The following is a 13,122-nucleotide window of genomic DNA, read 5'->3' as shown; positions in this document are numbered from 1 at the left end:
CCCTATTAGTCTGACATACGTCTCTGCGGCCTTGGTAGAATTGAAGACATGCGCGAAAAAACGGGTTAACTCTCAAATGTAAAAGCTTAGAGATAAGTGTTGCAGTCTGTTTCTGGTTACGGGAACTATCAAAATTGACATTGGTCGTACCCCTAAGTGATATTTAAGGGCGAGACCAATGTCAGTTTTGATACTTCCCGTACCCAGAAACAGATGGCAACACTTATCTCTAAGCTTCTACATTTGATGGCTACTCTATTTTTCCGCGCTTGTCTTCAATTGTTGACACCATTTCACTACGGCTGCACGCGACACTCCATGCAGTCCATATACTGCCTACATTTCACGGTGAATCTGTGTGCAATTTAGCGTTTTGCCCACAAGTATCGTACTGTCCAAAGCAGTTCATATTTGGAGTATGTTTCCAGTTTTGGGGCCATTTCAGTCCTGCACTGTGATGCACGTGTTATCTGAACCTGAGCAGATTTGTCACTACAGGAAACCGGCAACATGTACTATTTGTGACAATGTGCCTCCTTTCTTACGCAACAGACTTAGCGTGGGACAAGTGCAACTTGTTTTCTGCAGTTCCCTCTCATCTCAGCCAGAAAGTTACTTTTTTCACAAAGCTGAAACACTGATTCCTTATTAGTACCACGGTTACCCTCTCGTCAGAAAATTCAAAAACTGACATCTGCAGGGTGACAATTATTGAACTATATGAAATAAAATCGTCATAACTTCTGAGGGTTTGCGTTAGGACGTTCAAACTGCAGGGTTGGCCGCGGGGGCATGATGGGAATTACTAAGCACTGTATGGTTTGGTTTAGTGACGAAGCCGACTTTCATTTCAATGGGTTCGCCAATAATCAAAGTTGGCGACATTTGGGGGATTGAGAAATCGCATTGCGCGATCGAGAAGTCTCTTCACCGTCGACGGGTGACTGTGTGGTGTGCAATGTCCAGTCACGGAATAATTGGTGCAATATTCCTTGATGGCATGGTGACTACCGAACGGTACGTGAAGGTTTTGGAGGATTATTTCACCCCATAATCCAAAGTGGCCCTGGTTTCGACAAGATGTGGTTCATGCAAGACGGAACTCGACCCACCGAAGGAGGAGAGTATTTGCTGTCCAGGAGGAGCATTTTGGGGACCACATTCTGGCTTTGGGGTATCAGAGGCCACTGGCATTGGCCTCGATTGGCCGCCATATTCTCCGGATCTGAGCACATGTGACTCCTTTTCGTGAGGCTGTATTAAAGACAAGGTGTACAGCAATAACACCAAAACCATTGCTGAGCTGAAAACAGCTATTTAGGAGGTCATCGACAACATCGATGTTCCGACACTCCAGTGGGTGATGCAGACTTTCGCTATTCGTCTGCTCAACATCATCCCCAACGATGGCAGGCATATCGAACATGTGATAACCTAAATGCGAAAATCTGTAGTGAAGTTTACATGTTGAATAAAGTGTGTGCACGTAGTAGTTTGTAACTAATTTATGTATTTTTCATGTAGTTCAATAATTGTCACCCTGTACATACAAACTCTGCAGGCCAGTTTCAGGCATTTTTGCTACGACTTTCATATCCTCCCTTGCCTGTTCCATTCGCAGTTGTTCTGCATAGAGAACGCTGTCCGTATGCCGCCTTATAAATTCTTACTACTCCGATTTTACCGTCACGAACGTTTCCTTAAATATGTGTAAGAGGAACTAATGATATCGTCAGGCAGATCTTGAAACTCTCGCTCTGGAAGATACTAGTGATGCTCGATCGACCTCTCACGTAGAGTCTGCCACTATAATTTGATGAACACTTCCAGAAAGCTATCTTGCGTTTACTGAACGATTCTGTAACGAAACGCGCCGCTCTCCTCTAGATCTTATCTGCCTCTTCTACTAATCCTACCTGATAACGGCCCCAGACCGGCAAGCAACACTCAAGAATCGATCGAACGATGCATTCGTAAGCTACTTCTTTGGTGGATTAATTCCATTTCCTTAAGATTCTACCAACAAATCTGAGCGTGGCGTCTGCTTCGTTTTAGACCGCGCCGAACGCTCACTCCCAGGTATCCTGCAATTGTTACTCTCTCCAGTTATTTATCGCCGATGGAACAGCAGTCGATCTCTTCGGCTGCTTACACGCAGTGTGTAACATTTGTTTACCTTTAGGGTCAACTACCAGTCCCTGTGCCAGACCTGTGCACGTCTTCCTGCATTTCGTCAAAGTCTTCTGGCGGTGAAACCTGGCTGTAGAAACAGCATCGTCCGCGGCCAACAGCACAGACCTACCAACCCTATCCACTATGTGAGTAGGCTATAGGTAAGGGGCGATCAAAAAGTTTCCGTTCGAAGGCCGTACAGTCCAGACTCGATACGCCAAACAGGCAAAATCGCCGAGAGCATTGAAGCAATGATCTCGCTGTCGCACCAGGTTGAAGATACCGTTTGGTAAAACACCGTGTCCTGCTGCGTGAAGAAGTCCGTAACTGCCTGCTGTACATCCTCGTCCGACAGAAATCGTTGACCCTTCAAAGCCTTTTTTTAAGGAACCGAAGGCGTTATAATCGCATGGGGAGAGATCAGGACTATAGGGAGGGTGCTCGAGTGTCTCTCGCTGCGTTACGACATTTGCGAGATAGGGACGTGCGTTATCACGAATCAGGAACATTCCTTTTTGACAGACATGCTGCCCCATACACATTCCTCATTCTCCGAAGGACATCTAGCGGTGCTTGTCCTTCGGCAGCCAAGAATAAAATAACAGCACGCTGGTACTCTTTGGACGCATTTGGTAATAACGTCGCCATAATTCTCGTTTCAACATTTACACTAATCCCTGCCTGCATGTCAGTGCTTATATACTTGCTTTGCAGACGCGCTACGTTGCATATACGCTGCAGCAACGCCCTCAAAAGAAACCTTTTTGATGATATGTTGTAAACTCTAACGACTCTACGGGGTGTTTCAGGAGCAATGGTAAATATTTTACGAGGTGGTAGCGCAGACGAACTGCAATAAAAAAAGCCATATAACTATGTGTCCGCTTTTATCGAGTACACAGATACGGTTGAGTTCAATGCATTGTCGTTTCGTGTGTTGCTACACCGGTTGCTATAGACTGCTATGGGTGTATTTATCGAATGTGTAAATGAACAGACTGTGGATGAAGCAGAAGACATCATTCAGTAGGTAGAACGTAGTCCTTCAAAAAGTGCACGTAGAACTTCTGCATCTATCGGTGTTCCACATACACTATGTGATCACAAGTATCCGGACACCCTCACAAACATACGTTTATCATATTAGGTGCATTGTACTGCCACCTATTGCCAGGTACTCTATATCAGCGATATCAGTAGTCATTAGACATCGTGAGACAACAGAATGGGGCGCTCTGCTGAACTCACGGACTTCGAACGTGGTCAGGTGATTGGGTGTCACTTGTGTCATATGTCTGTATGCGAGATTTCCACACTCCTAAGCATTCCCAGGTCCGCTATTTCCGATACGATAGTGAAGTAGAAACGTGAAGGGACGCGTGCAACACAAAGACGTACAGGCCGACCTCGTCTGTTGACTGACAGAGACTGCCGACAGTGGAAGAGGGTCATAATATGTAATAGGCAAACATCTATCCAGACCATCACACAGGAATTCCAAACTGCACCAGGATCCACTGCACGAACTATGACAGTTAGGTGAGAGGTGAGAAAACTTGGATTTCATGATCGAGCGGCTGCTTTTAAGCCACACATCACACCGGCAAATGCCAAACGACTCCTCGTTTGGTGTAAGAAGCGTAAACATTGGACGATTGAACTGTGGAAAAACGTTGTGTGGAGTGACGAATCACAGTACACAATGTGGCGATCCGATGGCAGGGTGTGGGTATGGCGAATGCCCGGTGAACGTCATCTGCCAGCGTGTATAGTGCCAACAGTAAAATTCGGAGGCGGTGGTGGTATGGTGTGGTCATGTTTTTCAAGGAGGGGCTTGCACCCCTTGTTGTTTTGCGTGGCACTATCACTGCACAGGCCTACTTGATGTTTTAGGTACCTTCTTGCTTTCCACTGTTGAAGAGGCATTTGGGGATGGCGATTGCATCTATCAACATGATCGAGTACCTGTTCATAATGCACGGCCTGTGGCGGAGTGGTTACACGGCAATAACATCCCTGTAATGGACTAGCCCGCACAGAGTCCTGACCTGAACCCTATAGAACACCTCTGGGATGTTTGGGAACGCCGACTTCGTGCCAGGCCTCACCTAACGACATCGATACCTCTCCTCAGTGCAGCACTCCGCGAAGAATGGGCTGCCATTCCCCAAGAAACCTTCCAGCACCTGATTGGACGTATGCCTGCGAGAGTGGAAGCTGTCATCAAGGCTAAGGGTGGGCCAACACCATACTGAATTCCAGCATTACCGATGGAGGGTACCACGAACTTGTAAGTCATTTTCAGCCAGATGTCCGGATACTTTTGATCACATAGTGTACAGAAGTATGGCGGACATTACCTATGCACGTGTTCCATCAGTATCAATTACAACTTATCCGACACCTTCGAACAGGAGATAAAGATAGACGATTCGAATTTTGTCATTGGAGACTTGAAAATCGCCAGGTAATCACATTTTTCCTCTTAACTGATGAAGCCACTTTCACTCAGGACGACATCAATGAAACTCGTATTCACATTAGTGGCCTGAAGAAAACTCACATGCCACTGTGGACACGCATTTTCAAGAACGCTTCTCTGTAACTGTGTGGTGTGGCTTGATACGCAGTGAGTTGGCTGGGCCTGATGTGTTACCGCATCGTCTTACAGGCCCCGTTATCTACACTTGCTTGAAAATGAGCTTCCAGCATTATTGGAACAGATTCCTTTGGCAACAAGAATACGTAAGTTCATTCAGCATGACGCGGCTCCTGCACATTGCAGTCGCCGGGAGAGACTTCGTCTAAACCTGATATTCCCCGGAAGAAAATTAAGCGTGAACGTCCTCATTTGCCTTTGTTTAAGTTTGTTTGGGTCACATACTAACAGCCTTATCTCTGTACTCAATAAAAATTGACACATGTTACATGGCATATTTACTAATCCTCCTGAAACACACTGTATAACACGAACTTGTGGTGCTCCCGAACTCACTTTTACAAACTAATTGTGGACTACAGCTATTTTGTTAGTAGATGCCATGTTTACGGTTCCACAATTGTATTATAAAACGTTTTATAGCAGCTACCATCCACAAACCAACTCATCAAACATTTCCAAACTATTTTCTCGTCTCTCGCTATACTTATTACCGATTTCGAACATTTTGTTCATCGTCATACAGCTACACCGTGTTGAATGATCAATTGTTGAATGTAAAACGCCGTGATTTACCAATTATTGCCGAAAACTTGCATGCTAAAATTACTGAACAAAATATTTGACACCAGTAACGGCAAGGTACATCTGTATCTACGTAACTGATCTGCAATTCACACTTAAGTGTCTGGCAGAAGGTCCATTGAACCACCTTCAAACTATTTCTCTACCGTTCCAATCTCGAACAGGGCCCAAAAAAAACGAGCAGGAAAGACCTTCGGTATGAGCGCTGATTTCTCTTATTGTATTACGTTAAGCATTTCTGTCTGTGTAGGTGGGCGTCAACGAAATATTCTCGTATCCGTAAGAGAAAGTTGGCGACTGAAATTTCGTGGGAAGATCGCGCCGCAACAAAAAACGCCTTTGTTTTAATGATGTCCACCCCAAATCCTGTATCATTTCAGTGACACTCTCCCCCCTATTTCACGATAATACAAAACGTGCAGCACTTCTTTGAACTTTTTAGATATCCTCCGTCCATCCTACCTGGTAAGGATCCCATACAGCCTAGTTTACACGACACTAGGTTGCAGGCAACTGCACTACCGGCCACTGCGCATTTGCGCGCTGCGCGTTTGCACAACTCGTCGGTGAAACAACACTTTCGGCGTGTTCCAACTTTGGCGACACTAGTTGCATGAGTTTTGTGGTTATGTGTGTTCGTAGAGTGTAGACAAACTGAAATATGAAGTGGAGAACGGAGAATGATGTTCAATTTTTGGATATCTATGATTTGCATAACTGTTTGTGGGATTTCAGTGAGCCGGCCGGTGTGGCCGAGTGGTTCTAGGCGCTTCAGTCTGGAACCGCGCGACCGCTACGGTCGCAGGTTCGAATCCTGCTTCGGGCATGGATGTGTGTGATGTCCTTAGGTTAGTTAGGTTTAAGTAGTTCTAAGTTCTAGGGGACTGATAACCTCAGATGTTAAGTCCCATAGTGCTCAGAGCCATTTGAACCATTTGATTTCAGTGATGCTGGTTACAAAAATAAGCAACATATTGATGCCGCTGAGACCATCATGTGTGATCAGAACTTAGTTTGAGAGTATCTTAGCTGCAGGGCAAAATTTATTGAATTAGGAGCACATTTACAACTTGAATTAAGAAAAATACAAGTAATGTAATTCTAGCTGTAGAAGTGCTCTTGTCTACAAGATTAAATCCTATCGTTCGAGTTAGCCCACTTTTTTTTAAGGAACATTGTTAACAGGATGGAAGGCTACAAAAATCAAGAAGCTAAATTCTTTATTCAATATTCATGTATTTAAAATGTCGCAGCATTGCTCCCCATTCACAAATGTTGGAATTTTGAAATATTGCCACTTCAAGGGATTCGTTTGAAAACCGTCCTCTTCTTTATGCGGCCTGCTTCGAATAATTACTGCTGTTAATGTTAACAATTATTACTGTTAATAATCATTGGTATTAATGAAAAAGCGTCATCCCCAACTAAAACAGCATCTTATAGCATGCTGAGTGCATGCAATGTGATATGTAACTTCAGTTCTGGCGACAGTGCTTCATGCATTACAATATCTTTATTACTTATCGCATAATTAACTCTATTTAGAAGAAACGGTAACAGTTCTGGTGACATTCTAAGATAGGTAAAAGAACTTCTTGGGTCTTCCATTACAAATTATTTCAGCAAGGATGCTAAGCAATCGCTCTGACGTCTTTTCTTCATCCAGTCACGAATCGAAACACATTTCTTATATTTTTCTTATGCAGCGATTCCACGCAACAAGCTTTAACTCAATCACAACTTGTGCGACGTGCAGCTGCCAAAACTTTCGTTTCAGACACAACTCAGGAACCCACAAAACGACGAAACTGAAGTGTATACTGGTTTCGCCGTGTCTACAGTGGAATATGAAACCATTTGGTGGCGCAACCCAATGTCGTCGTGTAAACTAGGCTTACTGCACAACAGTATTCTAGTAGAGGAGGAGCTGGCGTAATGCATACAGTCTCTTTAGTAGACGTGTTGCATATTCAAGTGTTCTGTCAATAAAACGCAGTCGTTGGTTCGCTTTCTCCGTAACATTTGCTATGTGATCGTTCCGACTTAAGTTGCTCGTTATTCTGATCCCCAGGTATTTAGTTGAATTGACAGCGTTCAGATTTGTATGATTTATTGTGTAATGGAAATTTATCGAATGCTTTTTAAAACTCACGTGAAATACCTCACATTTCTTATTATTCGGAATCAATTGACATTTTTCAGTGATAAGATAAAAAAAAAATGTTTTCAAAATATTTCAGAAATTGATTTGCGCTTGAGGGCTGTTGTATAACAATTTAAAACTGGTTTTTTTAAGAGACTGCAACATGTAGGCATCTACACAATTCTCAGGTGCTGTGTATTCTGTATGTGCTGACATAAATTTGTTGTAATCATCAGATGTACTGAAAAAATGAAATGATCGTATGGTATTGTTGGCCAGGAGGCCCCATGCGGGGAAGTTCGGCCACCGTATTGCAAGTCCTTTTTAGTTGACGCCTCTTCGGCGACTTGCGAGTCAATGATGATGAAGAACACACAACACCCAGTCATCACGAGGCAGAGATAATCCCTGACCCCGCCGCGAATCGAACCCAGGACCCCGTGCACGGGAAGCGAGAACGCTACCGCAAGACCACGAGCTGCGGACATCAGATGTTTTATTAATGTTATATGAAGCTATGGCTGCGTGGTACGCACAGCAGACGCGAGTGACATTAAAGTTAAAAAAGAAATACCTCCGATGCCGAGATCGACTTTGTTCTCGCTCGTGTCCTGCGCGAACCCCGTCCTCACTTTCCACAGTTCCAGAGGGGGCGCAGCTTGCACGGGGTCGAACACGGACCCCTCGGCGTTCGTGGCCATGGCGCGAGACAGCTGCGTCCGCAGGCTCCGGGGAATGAGCGAAGCTGCCCGCCTCATGGCTTTTCCACGACTGCCGGCGCTGACCCGTGCACATTACGTCATACGTAAACAAGAGAGGATTCGTTACTGTTCGGGAGCGCTCGTACGTCGTCACCGCCCAAGCTTAGAGGAAGAGACGCAGACAAGCCGGAGAGATTACACTGCTGCAAAACAACGACGTTTGAATGCGTTACGCAACAAGGGAGACACTCGTCACATTGCCGTCACATCTACAGCACTTAACATCAACCCTGTTTATCGTTGCACTGGCCTCCTACATCTACATCTATACACCGCTGTTAAGTGTGTGGCAGAGGGTACTTCCTATTGTATCGTATATTGAGGTTTCTCCTTGTTCCAGTCACAGCTGGATGTACTGTGAGACGAACGACTGCTTGTATGCCTCTGTAACAGTTCTGGTAATAAATGTAACACTTCTGTCACTAAATGTAACTGGGTTTTCTCTTTTGATGCTGTCAATTGTCAGGATGAGCATTCTAAAGCATTCTGTCAGGGTGAAAATATTAAATTAATCAATTTTTCTCTCTTAACAACATGTGGGCAGGGTGGGTTCTTCCTTGGCTCGGGTATGAGGTAGAATGAAACAGCATTTTTACATAAGATAACTTTTATTGAAAGTCTCGTACAACTGTATCTTACTGGATGTTCTGGTTCAGAGAACGGCAGCTGTGTCGTTTGCGTAGCCTTCTGCTGCGGCAGCGGGCGGCGGCGGCGGCGTCTGATGACGCGTAGCGGTGTGTATCTCGAGTCGCCGTCTGGCCCAGCTGACTGGAGACGCGCAGCGTGAGGTGGCCCGTTTAATTATTGCGAGCGAAGTCGTGCATCGGATGGTGATACCTTGGATGTGGCGTCCTAGTGTTTCTCTTCTCTAAGCGGCCGCGTGTGTTGTGCGTCGGCCAGCGGAGCGGCGCGGCGGGGGAAGGCCAGTGTCCCGGACTCGAACAACGGACTCCCGCCTGCCAGTCTTCGGCTGTCAGATCTTCATCCCGCTTATGTGGAACTTGCTGACTTCACGGTCATTGTCTCTTCTGTTCTGCTCTCTGTTTGCCAGTATGTAACTCTCTAAACTAAACCAAGTTTTTCATTTATATTCTACTTTCTACTTCACCTTGATTTCACTAATTTATTTACTTAAGTACCACTCAACACCTCTGTATACGAGCAGCCATATGCCTAATTTTGTCTGAGACATGTGGGCGGGGTCGATAGCAAAGGATTGAAGAATGTTATCAGTTTGTGCCCTAAGAACAGTTCTCGGAGTTTTCTAAGCACGTTCTGATGAGGTACACTGTGTCTTTCTTTGAGAGTCAGACACTTACGATTTTTTCATTATTTCGCTAGTCAAACAAGCTAGTGATCATTCACACCGCCTTTTATAGTGTATATATACACCACTACATTCGATGTACCCTCTCGGTGCAACCTGATGCTGGTCTCAATCCCTTCAGCAGCATTCAGGTATGATCTGTGCAACCGCTTTGTCTGCAATATCTTTACCTAAGATCCCAGCAGCGAACCGTAGCCTGTTATTACCATTACCTTCAACGGTGTCCATGTGTCATTCCAATTCATATTTTTACATACGCGACATGTGTTCCAAAAGCAATGGGAATCATTCCTTTTTTTGGAAAAAGTTTTGTTTATTCCTCGATATAAATGCTATCTCTTGTAAACTAGTCCCCATTAGATATCATACACTTTTGCCAGCGCTTTTTCCTTGCTCCGCAACACTTCTGGAACCGAAACTTGCTCTTTGGGACCCGTCAGCAATGTGTTTTCAATCTCGTCAGCGCTTGTAAAACCTCGACCCTTTACGGCTTCGGCCGGCCGTGGTGGCCGAGTGGTTCTAGGCGCTTCAGTACGGAACCGCGCGACTGCTACGGTTGCAGGTTCGAATCCTGCCCCGGGCATGGATGTGTGTGATGTCCTTAGGTTAGTTAGGTTTAAATAGTTCTAAGTTCTAGGGGACTGACGACTTCAGATGTTAAGTCCCATAGTGCTCAGAGCCATTTGAACCATTTTACGGCTTCCTTTATTTTTTGGAATAGGAGAAAGTCACATAGCGCCGTGTCTGGCGAATATGGAGACTGGGCATGACAACGACATTGTTTTTGACCAAACATTCACAAACAAGCAAAGAAGTGCAAGCAGGTGCATCATCGTGGTGCTAAAAGCCATGAAATGTTTCCCCACAAATTCGAGCTTTTATTAGGATTGCTTCGGGCAGTGACGTTCAACATGAAAGTACTAATCCTTATTAATCATTCGATCTTGTGACAAGAATCCTTGGTACACTGTACCCGCACGGAGTGGCCGCTCGGTTTAAGGCGCCATGTCACGGATTGCGCGGCCCCTCCCGTCGGAGGTCCGAGTCCTCCCTCGGGCATGGCTGTGTGTGTTGTTCTTAGCATTAGTTAGTTTAAGTAGTGTGTACGTCTAGGGACCGATGATTTCAGCAGTTTGGTCCCTTAGGAATTCACACACACGCACGCACAAACACAGTATACTGCTAAAAATCGAAGAACACAGTGAGCATAACTTCCACGTTTGATCGCACTTCGCGAGCTTTATCGCTCTTGGAGATCCAGAATGTTTTCACTGCTACGATGGAGGTTTAGTTTCGACGAATCTGCAAACACATGTCTCATCACCTGTTATGACACGTTTTAATGGTTCTGCATCGTTGTTGACTAGAACTAACGACTGCTGAACTACTTGTAGTCGTCACTACTTTTGTTCGAAATTCAACAATTTTCGGAAAGATTTTGCAGTCACTTATTCCATACACAAAACATCCGAAAAATTCCATGGCATAAACTAATTGATAGGCCAACATCATCATCGACTTCCCTGATTGTGATCAGGCTAAAACGGGTCCATACGCTTGTTATTTTGTTATTTGAACTCCTGATTCTTGTTAGTATTTAGATATTATTCTCTGGGGCATCCCTTTCGCCATATATCAAGGAATTTTGAAGAGTTTTATGACCCTTGCAAATTGGGGTAACTGGCATTTCTAAGCTTCAGTTCCACCAAGTGCGGTGTCGTGCGAATTCCGGCTGAAATTTGTTTTATGACCCTGTAGATTAATCAAAAGCGGAACGGAATTAAGTCCTGGACTTCGACACAACAATGCACGGAGGCTGTTTCGTTACATGTTTGCCACAGATTTCCTAATTAGAGTATTCTTTCTATTAACGATCTCAAAAAGGAAACAGAAATACGCAGACTCATGACTGGGGCTGAGAGAAGAAGTGACTCGTATTCTATAAAATGGGCATTTACTGCTAGAAAAGCCCTTCAGTCTCACACCAAATACCATGCATGCAGAAACAACACTTAATCATCCTGGTTCCTTAAGATGTAGGGGAGGTTTCTACTGACAATCTTTATCTATAACAACAACACGTGAATCTGCGGAAAGAAATAAGGAGTCTAGACATTAGGAACCGACATAAAACCACCGGAGAAACTCCACCATGTACTGATATCAACATGTGTTACAGTCGCAGGAGGGGATCTAATGAGATAGGAATCCAAGTCCGCTACACTTCGTAAACGTCAGTTATATCAATAAACCAAAGTCTACTGTGTCATTCCCAGCCACACAGGTATTAGTTCTGCTCACGTGGTTGGGTGTAACGCAGTTAGGTGTGTCTAGAGTGAATGGGCAACAGATCGAAAGCCAAGCCGAAACGTACAAGAAAATCGACGAAGTTCAGTACCCATAAACCTGAGCATATGTGTGGATATTTGTTCTACTCAGTGAGTTAAAAATTGTTCATTTAACCTGTCTTCTAGCGAAACTCCCCTACTCTGATTCGTGTGGTACTCGGTTGCCACAGATGTACAAGTTTAGCCCGAATTGTCACACACGAACGTGAAACACAATTAGAATAATTAAATGGTTCAAATGGTTCTGAGCACTATGGGACTTAACATCTGAGGTCATCAGTCCCCTAGGACTTAGAACTACTTAAACCTAACTAACCTAAGGACATCACACACATACATGCCCGAGGCAGGAATCGAACCTGCGACCGTAGCGGTCGCGCGGTTGCAGACTGAAGCGCCTAGAACCGCTCGGCCACTAGAATAATTAAAATTGAAAACTGAAGTTACAGACAATTCGCTGAAGATGATCAGTAAATAGAAAGAATTGAGAAATTCACACAAAGATAAGTCAGTATGAAGGTCGCACTCATGGTTCATTAAAAAAAATTAGTCAGTAATCACTCCGCACAACACAAGTGTGCACCAATTTACAAACGGAAACGCGTTCAGCATCAGATAGAAGAGAATGGTAACACAAAATGTTCAAATGTGTGTGAAATCTTATGGGACTTAACTGCTATGGTCATCCGTCCCTAAGCTTACACACTACTTAACCTAAAGTATCCTAAGGACACCATGCCCGAGGGAGGACTCGAACCTCCGCCGGGACCAATGGTAACACAAAAGTCCACATTATAATACTGAAAAACTTTTAGAACAGAAATGTGGTTCTTCTCGAATACAGTTCTTGGTTATGAGCTCGAGTAAAGCGCGATAGTTGCATAGATCGCAGTGAGTGTCCGGAAAACTTTCTAACCGCTGGCCTGTAGTCGCCGAGGTGTGCCATTTTTTTCCTTTTTTATCACGGCGAGTGAGTGTTGTGTGAATCGAAAAACTGATAATAGAGATGGCGAGTGTTTGCCCGGTCCGAAAACGCTAAAAAAAAGCATGTTCGTTGCACTACGTCATGCCAGGTTACAGGGCGTGTCTGAACAGGACTCAGTGGAAAATTTCCATGACTTTACACA

The 13,122-nt window shown here is 44.6% G+C and overlaps 2 protein-coding genes across 2 annotated transcripts in view; one reads left to right on the top strand and one right to left on the bottom strand.

Moving 5' to 3' along the window:
* The window catches only part of LOC126175134 (aspartate aminotransferase, cytoplasmic-like), a 75,199-nt gene extending 66,858 nt beyond the window's left edge, over positions 1–8,341 (bottom strand). The window contains exon 1 of the mRNA XM_049921689.1: positions 8,134–8,341. Within this exon, the coding sequence (XP_049777646.1) occupies positions 8,134–8,317 (184 nt within the window). The 5' untranslated portion in view covers positions 8,318–8,341. The remainder of the gene's footprint in view (positions 1–8,133) is intronic.
* Positions 1–13,122, top strand: part of LOC126175133 (uncharacterized) — a 338,937-nt gene that overhangs the window by 92,488 nt on the left and 233,327 nt on the right. The window lies entirely within an intron of this gene.

Source organism: Schistocerca cancellata, chromosome 3 (assembly GCF_023864275.1).
Source record: "Schistocerca cancellata isolate TAMUIC-IGC-003103 chromosome 3, iqSchCanc2.1, whole genome shotgun sequence".
NCBI classification, from domain to species: domain Eukaryota; kingdom Metazoa; phylum Arthropoda; class Insecta; order Orthoptera; family Acrididae; genus Schistocerca; species Schistocerca cancellata.
The sequence above is the reverse complement of the archived record's forward strand: the minus strand, read 5'-3'. Positions and strand labels throughout refer to the sequence as shown.